The sequence below is a fragment of the Python bivittatus genome, unplaced genomic scaffold, assembly GCF_059951505.1.
Source record: "Python bivittatus isolate LINGU-HERP-01145 unplaced genomic scaffold, Pbiv_v1 ctg000520_np1212, whole genome shotgun sequence".
NCBI classification, from domain to species: Eukaryota; Metazoa; Chordata; class Lepidosauria; order Squamata; family Pythonidae; genus Python; species Python bivittatus.
The window spans coordinates 118838-138398 of record NW_028277080.1 but is presented as its reverse complement, the minus strand read 5'-3'; the positions used below and the strand labels follow the sequence as shown (position 1 = coordinate 138398).

At 43.3% G+C, this 19561-nt stretch overlaps 1 protein-coding gene across 1 annotated transcript; it reads left to right on the top strand.

The window, feature by feature from the left end:
• Positions 1–1660: 1660 nt before the first annotated feature.
• Positions 1661–17928, top strand: LOC103066639 (putative DBH-like monooxygenase protein 2). The gene is made up of 13 exons (XM_088147442.1): positions 1661–1972; positions 2961–3107; positions 5626–5787; positions 5988–6071; positions 6211–6378; positions 7108–7210; positions 8530–8696; positions 13463–13554; positions 14547–14643; positions 14754–14813; positions 15236–15366; positions 16309–16423; positions 17686–17928. The coding sequence occupies exons 1-13, from the start codon at positions 1661–1663 to the stop codon at positions 17926–17928; spliced, it is 1881 nt and encodes a 626-aa protein (XP_088003568.1).
• Positions 17929–19561: the final 1633 nt, after the last annotated feature.

Sequence of the window (19561 nt, the reverse complement as noted above, 5' to 3'; positions counted from 1 at the left end):
ATCACCAGTGCTACATCACAGCCAATAAAGATTAGCTTGCAGAAGAGTCATGCTCCATCTCTGATATTATGGCTTGTGGAGTTTACCAGTCTTTAGTTAGCTTTACACCCAAGCTTGTGTAACTCTCAGCACACTGCCATAGTCAATCCAGGCTTCTAATAAAATCAAGAGCATTTGATACGTGCTCTTAAGGAATACGTGAGCGTCAGTGTGGTCTGGTGGCTAAGGGGTTGGCCTGGGAGAGAGAGATCCAGGGTCCAAGCTACCCTAAACTGTGGGAGCTCCCTGGCTACAGTACCTTTGGCCAGCTACAATCTCTCAACCTGCCTCAAAGAGTTGTTTCTGCGAGGAAAGATTAGAGACAGACAGACACCCACCCTAGCTACCTAGAAGCGCTAGGCAAGACTGGAAATTAGGGGAAAAAACAGAAGACAGCAATAACAAATCATTTCCGTAGAGTTGTCCAACAAAACCAAACAACATGTCCATGTCCATCTCCATGAAATCATCAGGATTTGAATTCCACTCAAGGGGCTTTCCCTTTTCAAAAAGCCTAAGTGGACCCAACTGATTTGCCTCGGTTGCCCTCACGTTCTTATGAGAAAAATAAATCAGTGTTTTAGAAGGGATAATGGTGAAACTTTCGTAACAAAAACCGGCCAGGATGCCAAAAGCTCTGATCTAGGTAAAGGAAAATCCAAAATAAATACAATGGTACGAACTACTGAAATCCTTTGCTAAAGACCCAGATTAAGTGTTCTCCCCACAGTTCGTTCTCTGTCTCTGTCTCTCTGTCTCTCTCTCTCTTTTGCAGCAGATTAGCCTGTTCAGGTGGTGATGAATCTTTTTTAAAATAAAAAAAGAGGCATTCCTAGTAATGTGGGAGGATGGGGCATCACTTACAATATATTACCTAATGGAATAAGAGGGAAATGAAACAATGGCAAGACAATTCTACAAGCCTGGGATTGGGCAAAAGCACCTGGCTACAGAGGCCTATTTTACTTCAATGGACCAATAATTAAAATTTTGGAATATTTGCCCGTTTGGTAGCACTTTCTGACCCATTGTTCATATCCCAAACAAATACAAAATGTAAGACACATTTCGTAGTTGGAACCTGGTGAGAAGTTATGGGGAACTGCTTGGATCGTGCACACTGACATACAGATCGGTGGCTGCCTGTGGGACCGTGCAGTTTTGAGGATTTTTCCTGCCAGACCCCTAGACTGAAACGAAGAGGCTGGAGGGAACAGAGCATGACGTCTCCTCTCTTTCTTACCTCAGACTGAGACACCAACAAAGTTAGAGGTGGTCAAAATGTTCACACACTTCAGAAACGTTCTGCTTCGCTTCACATTCAGTAGAGCCTACATCATCACCAATGCTTCTGGAAGATGTGCATTTTGCACATTTTGCAATACTTGGACAAGAAGAAGCCTCCCTTATGTAAAAAGGCATCAACAAATGCCTTTTGGGAAGCACGCCACTTTATTACATAAAATGAAAGACAGATCCTAGGGTCGAAATCTGATCTTGCAGAACCAAAAGTGTTGTCCTTCCTCTTTGGCGGGGATCCCAGCTGGTCCCAGTTTTTCTTATAAATTGGGTCTCCTCCACCCCACAGGATGGTTGTTGAAGGACAGCTCTGTCAGAAGACATGAGAGAGAACAAAAAAGCACAGTCTGCTGCAAAGATGAACCATTCATCCATGAAAAGCCTGCTGTTCCTCACCTTGTGCCTTTGCTCCAGCCACTCCTTAGTTCCCCGTCTGCGTTTCTCTGTATTCCTGGATCCCAAGCACCAGACTTTCCTCCGATGGGACTATGATGATGAACTTTCCATTATGAGTTTTGAGTTTCAAGCCCAGTCAACTGGATGGGTGGCTTTTGGCTTCACCATTAATAAGGAGATTTCTGGAGCAGATTTCGTGATTGGTGGTGTTCTTCCTGATGGCAACATCTATTTCTCAGTAAGGTTAAATCACGGGTACCATTTCATGAGGAGCTTGGTTCTATGTGCAACATTGAGGCGGGAGGAGGGATATCTTGTAGTTTGAAGCTACAAGTGAATTTAGAGATGATGGTTTCACGTAACCAATGAGATATCTGAAGTGTCATTTATGCACTGCTGGGGCAATGTGGCATTTTCATTCTTGCTGGAGCCCAAGGACTGGTATGGCAGAAAAAGCATCCCTGATGGCTTTTGCTGTTGGGCTTGCTCAGTTCATGTTGGAAGGCACAGGAATCATTAATATGTCCATTTTTGAGGCCTAATTTGCACTCTGAAGGCAATACTCTCCCAGATCTCAACAAAAAAGGAAGAAAAAACCCTTCTTCCTTTAAAGGGGATGGGGAAATGCCAACAGTTTGGGAGTTTATTTTGTCTTGGTTTTTTTTCCTATTGCCAATTAATTTTATTACAGGATTCCTATGAAATGGAAAGTCTGGGCCGCCACCCACATCTGCAGAACTTCAGAGCAGATTCTTATTTTTTGACAAGAGTTCCAGGATGATTTTTCATTATAATATCAAGAGCTATGGCTTCTTCCTACAAATTACAAGCTAATCTTTGCCCATAAGCCTAGCCACATAAATGGGGTTTCCTTTTATAAAGTGTGTATACACACACACACACACACACACACATATACAAATTTGCAGCAATGCAGCCTAATCGCATACTGAATAGATAGCCAGCCACAGTATTTGTGGTCACTTATTCCCAAGTGAGCATAGATCAGAAAGCATCTGAAGGTATAAGAGGATGATATTATATACATACCTACCTGATAGCAATTCACGCAGCAAGGTGTGTGATAAATGAATGCAATGCTTCACCCAGGGTCATCCAAGGAGGTTCATTCAAGTGATGGTCTCTCCAACTGGATGGTCTCTCCCTCTATCCATCACAGCATATTTGATCTCTTGGGCTTTCTGAGTTCTTCCTGTTTCACTCAGGACTGGCATGGCGTGAACGAGGATACCATCTTGGAAGATGAGAGTCAAGATTATGAGCTGCTGTCCTTGACTCAGAATGCCACTTCCACCACCATGGCATTCAGGCGACCGTTCCGGACATGTGATGAGCATGACCTGGACATCACGGTAATCAAGACAATGGCACCAAATGCCAAATGCATAAGCAAGGGCATGAACACGAAGGACACAAAGCAGCAAGAATTTGCTGCCACCAGGCGTGAACTGCCTTTACTTGTTGCACCGGGAGAGCCTAAAAGATGTGCTTTTCCTTCCTATTGAAACAAGCAGCATTTCAAGGGTTTCTTTGCTGTCCAGATGTTAGCTCACAAAGGGGATGGGAGTTAGAACATAACACAAATAATGACTGAAACATCTTATGCAGTGCTATCAAAATGCAGTAAAAGTTGCAATGTAATAATCTTTAGAAGCCTATTCAAAATCTGAGAACACACTTAAAATGAAATGTTGGCAGAGGGGAGAGGGCTCCTTGGAGACTCCGCCTTGCAGATGCAGGTAGCTGTCTTCAAGGCATGAAAGCATTTGGATGGATTGTGCCTGCAGGCCCCGTATCTCCGCTCCATCTCTTTGCCACTGGCAAGGCAGGTAAAAGACTTCAAACAACCTTCCACTACTGCACAAAACAGCTAGAAATCTGAGACTTGATCACATCCCTCCCACACCCACACAGACACCCTTTCCAAGTTGCATTGTGCAACTTCATCGTGTCTCCTAAGTGCTGGTGTTTAACTTGGGGCAATTCTTTGCTTCCATACCAACCCAACCAAGGCCTTCAGTCCTCTTCTGATATCGCTGTCTCTTATCAGAAGTGAAGTGGGTACAAATTAGGAAAAAAGACATTTGGGCTATAGAAGCTCAACTGTGACCCAGCTAGATGATAACACCTAGCTGATTTGGGCTGATCTGGAAACGCTAAGCAGGGTCTGGTTAGTACTTGGGTAGGAGAGCACCAGGAAATTCTAATGATATCAACAATCATCCCAGAAGGAGACAATAGGAAATCAGCCTCAGTACAGTGCTGTTGTCAAGAAAGCTCCACAGGCATGTCAATGAGGTCAGTAAGAGTCATGCTTGACTAGAGGATGTGCCTTGATGTCCCCACACAAGATGTCAATGCTGTTTTCTTCTTGGTGCTGGCCAAAATCCTTGTTATTCATTTAATCTACTCTGGAGTATTGTCACTTGATCTGCTAGCTCTTACTTTAGTTGTAGTTGTATTTGCTGATTTATATTTAAAAACTGTGAAATGAAATGGCAATCTTATTTTCTTTACAAAGGAAAGAAGGAATACATTGGTTAAAGGGGTTTCCATGCATGTGGATGGCTGGGAACCCAAACAATGGAAGGAGAGGGGATCAATGGTTATGATCCCTACCCTTATCCCTAAAAAGGGTACGGGAATAAAATGCCCACCAGGCTCTTCCATCTAAATGAGAACATGGGTTCCAGTTGCTGCCAAGAAATCACTGAGCAGCAAAAGATAATAGGCACTCCATGGAAGGACTGGGACATTGGTGCGGGGGGCAATTATTTTCACAGAGGGCAGCAAGGATAATTGCCTTCCCAAAAGCAGCACAAGGACCCCCAGGTCTTCCACAGAGAATAATCACCACTTCCTTGAAGTTGTGAAGGGCTGTGCTACCCTCCCAGACTTCTCTTTAGGCAAAGGCAAGTCTTATGCAATGGTGACGCATGTTTCTGTTTTCTGCAGAAAAGGACTTCCAAGATTCCTAAGGGTGAATGAATTCAAGCACTTAAGTAGCCCAGGTTCATTGAAATGTTCTGAGCTACATTTTCATATTAGCTATCAAGTGTGCCATATGTTTGCCAAGTAACTCTTGGGCTTGAGATACATAATGGTATAGCATAAGTGAAATAGAAATAAAGGAAGTATTGAGGAATCAGTGTGGGCTTTAACACTAACATTGGAGGGATCAAAATATTGAATATGCAATCGGAGGTCAGCCAAACTGGAAAGCCTTCCGTTAAATTGATTAACTGATTAACTGATTAAAAGTTAAGCTGATTCTCCAGTGAGTTATTAAACAAAATGGGTTGTTACTGAAAATTTGGGATGCTGCACATATGCCATGCTAGCAATTTCACAGGAGAGCACTACAGTGTCATCAAATGTTTTTTTCCTGTGGTTTCCTTGTGTTTCTTTAGTCTCCCAAGTGAGAAGGTCCATAAATCTGTCTGAGTACCTGCGTATGCATTGAAGTTATGATTCCCAGCTGTTGGGCAGGCTGGGCTAGGAATCCTAGGAGTAGCAGGTCCAACACACATGGAGGGCACCAGGTTGGGGAACTTCTGATCTAAGCACCCAAAGGCATTCCTGCCATAATGCCTAAATATGACTGACTCCTTTGGAACTAATATTGGCACTCCTTAAATGTTTGTTTCAGAAACTGATGTAATCATACTTATCTGTAAGAATATTAGTATGAACTGGTGTCAAGATTCGTATGAGATATCTGGCGAGATAGACAATTGCAGTAGTAAACAAACAAGAGCTCCAGCATATTGAAAATTAGGAAGGTTACTCCCTTGGGGCTGCTGGTGAAGCTGAATGTCCAGGGATGTGTGATAGGACAGAGGACTTTCTTTTTCATTTGTGCCTACACAGGGTGACACACAACGCCTCATGGCTGCCTTTGGCACAAATGACACGATTGATTTCTTCAAAGGAAAAATAGCCTACAAATCTCTCTTCTTGATGCTGGTGGCAACTGAAGAGGAAATGAACAATCCCAAGGTCTATTATACGTACAATTTGCAACTAAATGATGTAAGTATCTAAAATTGAAGGCTCTTGATGGAAAGCTCTTTCCATTCCATAGCCTTCAATGGTCCCCAGCAGACTGATCTCTTTCATTCATTGGCCCTTCACTCTGGTGACCATGGGATACACAGAGCAATGCAAATCTCTTTTGAGATGAGAGTTCTCAGGCCTGAGATATTTACCATGTGTTTGGCTTCCCTTTTCAGTTTCCTATCCCACTGGATGACACCACCTATGCCTGTACCTTTCTCCCACTACCCATGGTCAAGACAAAACATCATATCTATAAGGTAACTGGAAAATCAAGCAGGGTTACATTTATCTGCTCTGCTGGTGAGCTTGACAGTTACCCTCCTCCCAGACTGTAAGAACTTTTCATTTGCTAGTATCTTCTATCTGGTCTGACCTTGTCTTTTTTTCTGTCCATAGTTTGAGCCCATAATCACGCCCCAAAATGAAACACTAGTGCACCACATCCTGATATATGCCTGTGGCAATGGAAGCGTGCTGCCAAGTGGAGTCAGTGACTGCTATGGAGCTGATCCGGATTTCTCTTTGTGCTCTGAGATAATTGCTGGCTGGGCTGTAGGAGGAGGGGTGAGTGGATAGATCTTCCAAATCAGGTTAAATGGTACCTGTTTCTGACTGAGCTACTCCACTGTTGTCTGAAAGCCTATCTTGCATTTGTCAAGATTTTATTTCATAGCAATTTCTGGGAATGAGGGAGGAATGATCCGATACGTTGAAATATCGGCTGCATAGGGATCATAGGGTTTGCTCAGCTTGGTTTTCTTCTTGCAAATGTTTCATGACCAAGTTAGATCATATCATCTGGGCTTTGACACAAGGGAGTGGGGTTTGCTGGCTGTTTATGCAGCTTGTTCTAACTGTCTGGGTTGGTGTTGTTGAAGTTTGCATGCCTTAAAGCTCAACAACACCAAGATCCCAACATCCTCACCCTAAGCTGCATATATTCTCCAATATCAGCCATGTATCATTTTTATATAGCTCTTTTTCAGGTATCAAGGGGTACAATTCACCACTACAAATTCCTAGAGAATCTCCCACTGAAATGAAAAGCAATTCTGCAAAGGTTATTACAAACGTCACCATTTTATCCTACAACCCTACATATGTATATTTAAAAGCAAAAGCATTGAGTTCCTTGAGGCTTTTCCCCTGATAAATACATCTAGCATTGTGTTTGAAGGATCAAATGTGCTCTTTCCCATCTGGGGAAGAGACCGAGTGGCATTACTGTCAAGTGACTCTCTCTCTCTCTCTCTCTCTCTCTCTCTCCCCATCTACCCTCTTCCCATAAATAAGCCTTACACATTCCCAGATGAAACTGGCGTCTCCATAGGGACACCAATTGATCCCCAATGGGTCCGGCTAGAAATTCATTACAGCAATTTTAATTTAATTCCAGGTCAGTAAAAGTGTGTGTGAATTGATTAAGGGTAACATGAGAGACACAAACAGTTTCCAAGGATAGAGGCAGAATGGAAAGATGTACCAAGACTGTACCAAAAGCTCTACAATTTTATTTGAGGAATATGTAATTTCTCACAGTCTTGCCCAAGGTGAGATACTGTGGAGAGGAGGAGGAGGAGTTCCATTTAAGTGAGGGGAGGCAACACAATCCAGAAGTGAGAAACATGGGAATAAAGCATTTCAAGGAGACTCTGGTTTAATTAACTCACTGTAATTCTGTCTGGGAACTCACTCTCACAGGTTCCAGATTCTGTTTTTACTGCAGACAAGTGTTAAAGACATCCTTCTGAAATCTATGTTGGTTTTGCTTCCTTGGTTTGCCAGTTTTTAGAGCGTGATGCCCAAGAGCTCTAAATCTGGAGTAGCTTTGGACTGCCATTTCGTACACTAAATGTACACATTTTGTAGAAGAATCAATGCATAATGGAAGTCATAGCCTTATTATAAGTAGAGTTTTACACTAAGGTTAACATTTGGGTTTGGAAGCTATTGTTAGTCTCTCTTTTGGAGAAGTTATATCAAATGCTCTGAAAACAATCTTGGGAAAATCAAAGAGTTTAATGTAACTATCTTTGGGCACCAAGGGATGTGGTAAGTGGATCGATATTGGAGAGCATGGACTTTAGGATCAATCTCAATACCTCTTTCCCATGCCTTCCTTGGCCACTTGTCCAAGTTGTCTGAACAGCCCTTCCAGGGCACAATATGTTTCTATAAATATTTATATCTCTGAAATACTTTTGAATGTCTTCATTACCATGATTTGCCATGACTGGGCAGTGTGGCCGGTTGGTTTCAAGAGATGTGAAGTAAATATCCAACAGCTCTCTCCACAAACCCATGTTTCTTTGGGGAAGTTCCATCTCTCCCAAATAGGTATCCTCAAGGGGTGTTGGGTTTCTATTTCCACTGCCCTCAGCCAGCATGATCAAGTTGGAACATATCTGGAAATACCAGTTTGAGGATGACTAGATAAGAACATCAGAAATTTCTATGATTTCATCTAATTTAGCCAGTACCTCTGGGACTTGAAGGCAAGGCATAGAAAAGAGTGGTTTATCTGATGCTTGTTCTATGTATCTGATACAATACTGGAATGAGTCCATTGGAGTTGGGCAGCTAATACATTCAAATAAATAAATATATCAAACATATCAAATAAATGTACTGCTTAATGTATAGTTCCTTAATGAGCGGAACCCACAAACAGCCTGGTGCTGTTTCATTCAACTCTGTTGTTTTTTTGTTCCCAAGGCTTAATTGATAGCTCAGGCCTGCGACTCTTCTATACCCCGGAGCTGCGTCCATACGACATGGGGGTGCTACACACAGGAATTTACACCTTTCCCATCCATTTCATTCCCCCTCGAGCAGATTCTTTCTTGTCTTATGGCTTCTGCAATACCAGTCGGTTTGACGAGGTAGGCTTGGCAGCCCTTAGCCCACTCCATCACAATCACCCTGGTTATCTTTATTGCACTGTTGGGTTCAGCTGGTCTTTCTTATAAAAATCCTACAACAGGTTGGATTCCTTGCCTTGCCTTGCCTTGCCTTGCCTTGCCTTGCCTTGCCTTCCCCTTCCCCCCCTCCCTCCCTCCCTCCCTCCCTCCCTCCCTCCCTTCCTTCCTTCCTTCCTTCCTTCCTTCCTTCCTTCCTTCCTTCCTTCCATTTGCCTGGACTACTCCCTGCAGTTTTCTTGGCAAGATTTCAGAAGTGGTTTGTCATGGCCTCCTTCCTCCTAGGGCTGAGAGAGAGAGTGACTGGCCCAGGGTCACCCAGTTGGCTTCATGCTTAAGGCAGGACTAGAACTCACGGTCTCCTGGTTTTTAGCCTGGTGCCTTAACCACTACACCAAACTGGCTCTCAATATTAGGCCACCTAAAACATTCCACAAGAGCCCCTCCTAAGCCTCTTGTCAGAAAACAGGCCCGAGGAAACTGACCATCTGAGCAATAGAATGGAAGGCACTGCTTCATCCTTTCCTTCCAACTCTTGGTTGGAAATCCCTCTCCCCAAGTTGTTTCTCTTCTTTTGCAATAAAGATGAAGAAACGTCAGCCATTATTTCCTCTACACTTTGCCATGAAACTGCGTTGTTTTCCGGCTACCTAGATGTCAGTTCCACTAGATAGACCAGACCACGAAATCAACTCCACAGGAAGGCTACAACTACTTTTACTGATATACTGGATATAATAATAGAATCTTGCAAGTCTGAGTGTCCTCCTCCTCCTCCTCCCCCCCCCCCCCCAGTTCAGTGAATTAGGGAGGCCTCTGTCTGAACTGCTTCTGAATGTTATCTTGTTCTGGACCTAAACAATGCTTCAACCCCTTTTGCCTAGGCAACAAATCCTGTATATCTCCCTCAACTTTCTACACTGGCAATAGTGATTTTATTAAAGACTCACTTCTTCAGGGAGTGCCATTGCTGGGTATGGAAGGATCAACCACCCCTTCCTCACGTGCTGTGGCATTTTTCTGAAATAGCCAACCCCACATAGCAATAAAATTAAGCCTAAATATGTCCTCAAGTAGATCTTATCTGATGACTTCATGGGCATATCCCTGATTTTCTTGGCATAATGCAGAAGTGATTTGCCACTGCCTCCTATCCAGATGATTCCAGACTTGCCAGTCTAGCCTGTATCTCCCATCTGAGTACCAACCAAGTCTGAGCCTGCTTGGCTCTGGAGTCTAACAACTGAGCTTTAGAAAGCTTCCACTGGTGCCAACTGAAACTTAAAAAAAAAACGAATGATGCAAGTGATACAGAAGGAAGAGTAACAGCTGGGGATGTAATAATTTGATTATCCCTCCTGTTCCCAATCCCTGGGTTAGCAGGTAGGCAGTTGAAGTGCTTTTGATAGTATGAGACAGAGTCATGCTTTTTAAAAGCTTCATTGCTGGATGAAGCAACACAGAAAAATATTGAGACGATGAAGAGAGAATGAGGGAATGGTGCAGAGATAAAACTGAATGAAAGAACTAGTAAAATTAATATGTGTGATCCAAGTGGGATCAGCAGATGAGATGGGGAGCTTTGCTCCTGCCTTGGGTCAGTATGATCCTGCATGTTCCAAATGTTTCCCTAAGCCAGTGTTGTCCAAACCTGGCCACTTTAAGATGAGTGGACTTCAACTCCCAGAATTCCCCAGCCAGCATGGGGAATTCTGGGAGTTGAAGTCCTCTCATCTTAAAGTGGCCAAGATTGGACAACACTGCCCTAAGCAAAAGTTACCAGGACTATTTTTTGCTTGCTCTGACCATGGAAAAGCATTGGAAAGAGATTGGGGGGGGGGCAACATTTTCCAGAGGCAAATGACAAGAAGGGAAAGAGTTATTCCAGCTGTTCCTTCTTCCTGTTTCCAGCCACAGTCCCTAAGGCTGTGTGTGAGTTTTAAAAGAAGTCAAGCCACTGTTCTTGTGTCTCCTACAGAACATCCAGGTTTGGCCTTTGGGACAGAGGAGACATGATAGTAAATGTGTCCCTTGTAATCCTGTTGGCTAAAAACAGAGCCGAGACATTGAGAGGAACACATGAGTAGGGAATTTTTATCCTTTCCTCCTGCTGCTGTTCTAATTAAATTTCACTGTCTTCAAAGCTGCTTTTCATCCCAGAAATGAAGCCTTTATTGATGCCTGTTCACTGGAACTAATAGCAGGCCTGGAAGGGAACATTATTTTCATCAAGGTGGCAACTCCAGAGAAAACCATCAAACATTCCCCCACCCCAAACGATGTGCCTGACATTTTAAAAAAATGCAGAAGTGGTGATTTTATTATTTAAAAAAATTAGCAAAAGAACCTTACAACTACACCTACTTTTCTCCATTTACCAATAGTCAAAGGGAATGTGACTGCTGAAGATATAGGTCTTGCCAAACACAGTGTGGTGAATTCAAGGCAAGATGACAATTGGAGATTTCCTGATTCATAGCTCATTGTTCTCTTGTCTATCACTTCCTGTGATCTCACCACTATACTTTTGTTGATGTAGCCCACAATTGCATTGGCTCCTTTGGCAACTGCAGCAGACTGCTGGCTCATGTTTAATCTGTGGTCTACCAAGACACCCAGATCCATCTCACAAAATTACCTGTTGATTTAGGTACCACTTACATTTGATTCTTCCTACCTAAGTGCAGATCTACCTTTTTTGCCACTGAACTGCATTTTCTTGGAAAATGCACTAACTGCTTTTTCTTGTAAAATTGTATTTTCAAGTTTACCAAGATCCTTTTAAACCTTGATCCTGTCTTCTGAGATGTTAGCAATCCTCCTCATCTCAACTTTGGGTGCTCTGTAAATTTGCTGGGCACCCCTTCTATCCCCTTGTCTGTCATTTAAAAATGTTGAAATACACTGGGGCCAGGACAGAACCCTGAGGTACCCCACTGCATTAAGGGCTATGCATCAGGTATAGTTGTTCAGCCAACTGTGAATCCATCTCACATTGTTCCATTTTATGAAAAAGGATGCTACAGTCAACCTTATTAAATGCCTCACTAAAGTCTAGATATACTACATTCACAGCATTCCCTTGGTCTACTAATCTAGTCACTTTGTCCAAAAAAGCTATAAGATTAGTCTGGTACAGTCTATTTTTTAAATACCCATGCTGGCTTCTAGTAATCACCTTGTTCCTTTCTAAATGCTTGCAAACCCACTTCTTGATTACCTTTTCTAGGGTTTTCCCAGGTACTGATGTCAAGCTGATTGGCCTTTAGTTTCCTGGGTCCATTTATTTTCCTATTTTTAAATATTGGAACAATCTCTAGGCTCTTTTCCAGGCTTCTGGCACTTCTATCGTACTGCACCTTTCTCAAGGTGTTACTGTTAGTGGTTCTGACATTGCAGTCACCAGTACCCTTAGTACCCTGAGACATAATCCATTCAATCCAGAAACTTGAACTCATTCACAGCAGCTAAGTGTTCTCTCACACTTCCATGCCTATTTTGACCTGGATTTTCTTCTGCCACCATGGTATACTTTCTGACTGGTTGGACCACTTTTCCTTTTACAAAAAGACAGTTGCAAAATAGGAATTAAACAATCCAAGCTTTCTCCCTGTTGTCCATCAACATCTTGTCACCTTCTCCACCTGACAGGGCAACCTTTCCTTGACTTTTCTCTTATTCCCATGTGTCCAAAGAATCCTTTTTGGTTACTTTCGGTGTTTGTTGCAAGCCTCACCTCATACTGAGCTTTCACCTTTCTGACTCCATCCCTTCAGATCTGGGCTCATTCCTGATATTCTAATATGCCACTTTTTCTATCTTTTAAACCCGTCCTTTTTGTTTCTTAGTTTATCAGAGAGCTCTTCATGCAACCATGCCATTCTCATAGTTTTCCTCCCATTTTTCTTTCCCTTTGATATTGTTTGCGTTTGGACCTTAATGATCTTATTTGTCAGAATTTCCCAAATCCCCTGACCTGTTTTTCCTTCCAAGTACTGTATTTCCATCCATGCAGTCCTTCCTACTTTTTCTCTTAACTTATTGAAGTCAGACACTGATCGTGCTACCCATTACGCCCACACCCATTTTCCTCTTTGGGGCTTCTGTTGGGTTTCCCCTCAGCTTCCTCTCCCTGCTGTCCCTGGAACACTGGGCTAAAAATCCTTCTCAGAAGCCTCCAGGGAGAGAACCTCCAATCGATTGCACAGCTCCAGTGACAGGGACTGTCTCTTGGTTCCCTCAGTCCTCCAAATCACACGCTTGCAGGGCTCCTGTGGGAGTCCCTTCCTTCCTGTGAAGGGCCAGGGCGGGTAGGCAGAAGCCCAGCGGCAGCTTGTCTGGGAGGCAGGCAATGGGCACGGGAGGTGAAGCAAGGAGGAACAGGCAAAGTAGTAGCAGGGAGATCTGGCCTTGCTGGGAAGGCGTGGCAGGTAAAGTTGATGTCGAAACGGTGCAGCAAAAGTTATGCTGCAGCAAAGCAGAGGTAAGCGAGAGGCGTCAAGGCAACGAGCCAAATCACAATATTTAAGACAAGCCAAACGAGAAGTAATAAAGGCATGAGAGTTAACCATCAGAGGAAAAATGCAAAGACCATTAACTTCCTGAGACATTTGGCTGTCAGGAATCAGCCTGGAAGAGGTAGAAAATGTGGAATGGAGGTTGCAGTCCCTTGGCTCTGGGCATGAGGCGTTTGTCCAGCCTAGAACTAGTTCGTTTCTTTACTTCTGCAGATCAACGGGAGTCCGGTGCAAGATATGCACATCCATGGTTATTTACTGCATACCCACCTGGCTGGGAGGGGACTGAGAGGCATCCAGTACCGGTAAGCAAACTCTGTAGGCCGAAGATAGTGTGACAGCAGCACAAGTCCCCCGGCTGACTGAAAAGGCTGCGCAGGTGGCTTGAAAGCAAAAGCTGAGGAGTGCTGGCTATCCATCGTTACGGCTGAGAGAGCTGCACATTTCTTGGCAGCAAGCCAGCAGCCTCATCAGACGTAAACAGGAAAGCCAAAACAGAAGGAGACTTTACGAGTACGCTGTTGTCCATAGCTACAATGTTCTTGGCAGCGGTCAAACTCAAAGGGCAGGAGGGACAAAGTGGACATGGAACAGCTCCGGGGTCTAGCACCAGTGCACAAAACATGGAGTATGTTCACTTAGCCCAACCAAGGAAAGCGGTTGTAGGCAGCACAGGTGGCAGGTAGTGGGCTGGCTCTATCCCCCAGGCTGAGCGTTCCCCTTCAGGGGCTGGTCAGCCAAGATAATATTGCTGCTAAGAGCTTTTACCCTCAACCCTGCACTGGGCCTTACTCCCTTCATAAACCTCATTCTGTAAAGCCAGGATGAGGGCTAGTTTCTAACTCTCTTGCTGTTTTTGATCCAGAACATTTGGCTCCAATTTTCCCTCCAGAGGTAGCTGGGATTCCTCAGCCTCATTCAAATCCTACTCCTGCAGACATTGGCTCTCTTTTTCCTGATCAGAGACTTGGGGGTACCATCCTGTCACAGACCCATGCCCCAGAAGCCTTCCCATGCCTTCTGAAACAGGCCAGATTACTCCAAAGAGAACAGCCAGTATCCTAACGAGTGAGGCTTTGTACTGTATGCTGATGGACTAAGGATAATGTGAAGATACAGCTATAAAATTCGTTTTCTTAATCCTATAAAGAAATGGACACATTGTTATCTGAGCTGTAGTGACCATGGAAAGATTTGTCAGGAAATTATTAGATCACAGTTGTTGTTGCACCCCAAATACATCCCTCTCAGCAGCACGAGAAATGGTCTGTCTCACTGATATTGTCTCCATGTACAGGAATGGAAAACAGTTGAGGATCCTCTGTGAAGACAATAGATATGATTTCAATCTTCAGGAGGCAAGAGAGTTGAAGGAGCATCTTATTCTCAAACCAGTATGTCATTCTAAGATATCTGTTTGAGTTAGAGTTAGGGAATAATCCATTTGTTATTGGGACCCCATATTCTGACAGGTTTGTAATGAAGTTGCTTGCTTTGTTCACAGGGAGATGAATTTGTGGTGGAATGCCGCTATCAAACTACAGATCGGTCAGAGATGACCTTTGTAAGTCTTGTCTGAATGCCAAAGATTGTGTGGTGGATAGACAGTTTTTGAAAATAAAATCATGCTTATCCTGTAATATACAAATATTTTAGTAATAGCTTGCAGGGTCTACAATGTCCATTAGCCACTTTCCATCAATGGTTAGGAAGATAAAGCAAACTTTTCAGCTTTCTGGTAAGAGGGAAAAAAAATCACAAAACAAAGGGGAATTATAGTTCTGATGTGGGATTGCTAATGGAAAATTTGCAGTGTGTTGTCCAGTTAGAATTCTCAGAGAAAACTAAGTGTTGCAGGAAGCCACATTTCCCCTTATTCCCACCACAAATGCTTTCAGCGTAAGCGGAGTTGAAGTTCCTGCACAATCTGGTTCTCTTCCAGGGAACCTCAAACAAGTATTATTTTTGTTTTTTTCTTTCTCTCAGGGAGGCCCAAGTACCCTGAATGAAATGTGCCTGATATTCCTCTTCTACTATCCTCGCCACAACATCACCAACTGCCTAGGACTCCCCGACATTCAATATGTTGCCAATCAGCTTGGCCAGGAGGCAAATGAGTGAGTGTTCTTGGCTGGGCCCAAGGAGCAAAGTTGCTTGGATGGCACAGCTGGAGAATGTGTGAGGAATGGATTGCTACCAAAGCATCATAATGTCACAAAGCACCCTGTCGCCACTCTACTTGTGAATGCAGAATCCTCCATCTTTCCTGATGCTTAGTAGTGCAACGGGAAGCAGAATGTTAATGCCAGCAGAGAAACTGATCTACACAGATGTGGGAGGGAAGAGTCCTGAGGGAGCACGCTAAGCACGTGTGATTTGTGCAAATGGGACTGTGTATATCGGTGTAGGTGAATCTGTGTATGTGCATAGGTATATAGCAGGAGTACGAAACCTGTATTATCACCCAGACTGCACACAGCCTCCAAAGCCTTGTCTGCAGCACAAAGAATTCCTCCAAAAGTTACAGTTGAATTGCAGTTTTAATGGGACAGAATGGGGAAGATTATTAAATTGTGGAGACGTCACTTGAACTATATTTAGCTAATTTAATACATTTAAATCCAATTAAATCAAATGTTTGTCCTATCCCCTACCCAATTTTGTGTGTGTGTGCTCCCAGTATGCTTTTCCAAGGCAAAATATCACCATCATCTCAGACAGAGGTTGTATGGGGTATCCCTCAACTTACCCAGGGTACCAGATGTAACTTTAGGACTGAAAAACCTGTCCAGTGCTGCTATAGGGTAAAAATAAACTTTTCCAAATGTTGTAGGAGCAATTTGAATGGAGTCTGGCAGTAGGCTGAGCTGGAGACTGTGTTTAATTACGACACTCACTATACCTAACCATTGGCCAGGTTGTTATCATCCTCAGAATAGCTGTCTGTTTTACCCACAGTTAGCTTTACAGGATGCAGCTATCATGAACCACTTTTTCCATCTCCATGTTTCATCTTGGTACCTGTAGACAACTCCCTCTGTTGCGATTTCTCCTTGCAGTGCAACGGAAGGAATGATGGCCATCAACTATGTAGAATGGAACAATGAGACTATCAGGAAAGCAGAGAAAGCATGCAGGGACGCACCTCAGATTGTGACCATAAGAACCATTGATGTAAGTAGGCTTTACGTGTGGGAGGAAATGCAACTGATCAACTGGAAAAGTTAGAAATGGAAAAATAGAAAGCTAGTCTTGGATCCTGATGAGGTTTACACTTTCCATTCACTCTGTATCCTGAGCTTGGTGTGAAGAATAGCAATCAGGGAGCTTTTTTCCAAACCTCATGCAACTGAAGCTGACATATTGTCAATCTCAGCTATCAAACCAAAAAGAGGCCAGGTAATTTAAAAGTATTTATGGGGCATCTGAGTATGTCACAGCTAATTTTTCCCATCCCTTTCTAGCCAATTGGTCCTCTTGCCATCCCCCTCTTTGGATGGTCTTCCACACTTGACTTTGCCTCTGTTCATTTCTTGCTCAACATCTTTCTTCTGGTAGATTGAAAATCCCACTTCTGAGATAGTAGCCATTCAAAATTAGGACAGGAAAAAGGTGTAGAAGTACATTCCTCTAAATTCTATTCATTTCATGCAATTCCTTGGAAGGGTTTGATTTTTTTTTTCAAACAAAGATGGCTATCTACTAGAAAGTTAATAAATATTCAGATCAGACACCACACTTCGTACAGTTCCAGCAACAGATTTACCTAAAAGGAGATGACTGGAGTAAGCAGAACATTGTAATAATCCCTCCTGCTAGTGGTTTATTTTGATCTTTAAATTAGGTATGTCTTCCCCTGACTTCATAAAGAAAAAATAGGACTTTGCCTTGTCCTAAGGCTGGGGTTCATAACCTGGGGTCCTTGAATAGATTTCAGGGTATCCGTGAACTTGGATGCAAAATAACCCCCCAAAACTTTATTTTCATTAATCTCTAATTGAAATTTAGCTTGTCTTGTAAGCGATTTAACGGATTAATAAAGAAGCATATATGTGACCATATTACATATTTGTTACTTTTTAGCATTTTGATAACTATATTTGAGCATGATGGATTCCCTTTGTAATAAAATACTTATAGATTGTATTAATAAAAAATAAGTAATATAATTATGTTATTATACAATATATATTTATTATAATGATATAAAACAATATAAATGAACAAATATGTAATAAAATAATACACATTCTTCTTTATTAGAAAATAGTTTTATGCACTTAAACACATTTTTCTGACCAAAGCTCTGTAGGTTTCTTGAGACTCTCAAAAGAGTGCATGGCACAAAAAGCTTAAGAAACCCCCTCCCAAGAAGACCGGCGAGGCCCAACAAGTAGGTGCTGTATATCTGGAGCATTTTCTGTCTTTACCTGCAGGAGGTGTTAACAAACGAAACCGGTTTCATTCGTGATATTGCAGCTTCCGAACCACCACCCTGCGAGAGGAGTCCAAGAGACATGACTGTGGCACCTCAACCAGAAGGGCAAGACAAGTACAAAGCTATTCCAGCCGTGGCTTCCAAAGCCATTAACATGAGAAACATCTTTCCACTTCCAAGCTTGCTGCTTATACCTTTGGGTTTTGCTTGGCTTCTCATCTCCCCCCAGCATGAATTCTGAGCATCCCCTGCCCGTTTGTAGTTCTAGAGTGCCACTAACCCAGTTGTGGGGCTACTGTGGTCCATTACTTTTCTCTGTGACAGGATGGCTGCAGGTCTGGGCCCAACCACGTTTTCACTGCTGTGCGAATGGTGCAAAGCTGGAGCAAGCCAGCCAACACTGGGGAGAAGTCCACATCTATCACCTGGAACTTAGAGGGGACCCATCCTACTTTTCAATTTCAATTTCAGTCCAATCCTGCTGAAAGGAGCCATAGAGTTCCACTCTAGAGGGAAATGGGGCATCAGTCATGGCGGAAGCAGAGGATAAGAGCCCAGGGCAGATGTGGGCAACCAGTGAATTTTACAGTAGCCTTCCCCAACCTGGTATCTTCCAGATGTACCTGGATTGCAACCCCCAGATTTCCCAGCCAACATAGCCAGACACTTGCTGCCTGGGAGGTTTGAGTATCTGGAAGATACCTGGTTAAAGAAGGGAACTCCTAAGTATTCTGTTGTGCTCAACCGTGTGCCTTGCATTGACTGTCCAGGAAGGCATGCAAGATGAAGCCCTGATAGGAAGACCATTAGAAAGGAGTCTGGGGTGAACCCACAGTAATGAGATTCACTGCTGAAGCAAAGAACTATGTGCCCAAGGAAGTGGGCAGTCAAGCGGTTTTCCCCAACCTGGCTGGTGCCGTGCTGGCATGGGGATTATGGGAATTGGCCTGACTCATCTGGCAGACCCCTAGTTAGGGAAGGCTGCTGAACAATATCTTAATTTTCAATGTTGCTGGCTGCTCTGATTACGTTGTTACTCTGTAATATTTCCTTCAGCCTAACTATTGTTCTTCTCTCCCCCACCCCCACCCCATTATGCATATGGGGATAGTAGGTGGAGGGGACACTCCAGGGTTCAGCATCAAAGTCCATTTCTCTTACCTGGGGAATTGAGACGGCCCAAGGGGACATGCGCACGGTTTTCTGCAGCGCAATTCCAGCTTTTAGGAATGCCCAGCTTTACACTGCAATCATTGATGCATTACATGACAAGAATCATGCCTCTAATGCCATATCTTGTTCAGGCTGTGATCTTCAACTTAGTAGTTTAGAGGTAATATATTATGGAGCAAATCTAGTGTGAAGGCTCAGAGAAAGAAAGCAACAGATTGTGATTTCCAGTGTGGATATGTGGATGCGGGGGAGTGTTTGATGAGGATTACATTTGGGAGCCCTGTCACTCCATGTTCTCTATGGAGTTTAGTTACAAAGAGAGACATTTTCTCAGAGGACTATCAATATACTCGCCTGCACATTTCAGGGTGAAGACCATAAACAGGATGCTCCTTAAAATGTAGTCCTCTGTTTCTGTCTTTCATGCCTAAGTACACTGCAAAATACTGAGACTACCAAGCAGTTCTTCTTCTCTGTAGTAGACACCGGAGCCCTGGAACGGAGAAGGCTTGCACTTCCACTTCAAATAGTATAACACAGTGGTACAAGTGTGACCTTTGTTTGCCCTTGACTTCGGTAAAAATGAAGCTATAGATGAACCCGACCCATAGGTTGCATACAATAGTAAGCAGAGAGAGAAGGGCTCCAATTCCCAAAGGCTTGACAAGACATTAGGAACAAGCGGGATCATCTTTGCTCTG

Excerpts from the sequence above, each read along its gene's own strand:
- LOC103066639 (XM_088147442.1), top strand. The coding sequence starts at position 1,661 with ATGAGAGAGAACAAAAAAGCACAGTCTGCTGCAAAGATGAACCATTCA. Across the intron at positions 7,211-8,529 it reads CAATTTTAATTTAATTCCAG|GCTTAATTGATAGCTCAGGC; the intron begins GTCAGTAAAAGT and ends TTTGTTCCCAAG. Across the intron at positions 15,367-16,308 it reads CTTGGCCAGGAGGCAAATGA|TGCAACGGAAGGAATGATGG; the intron begins GTGAGTGTTCTT and ends TTCTCCTTGCAG.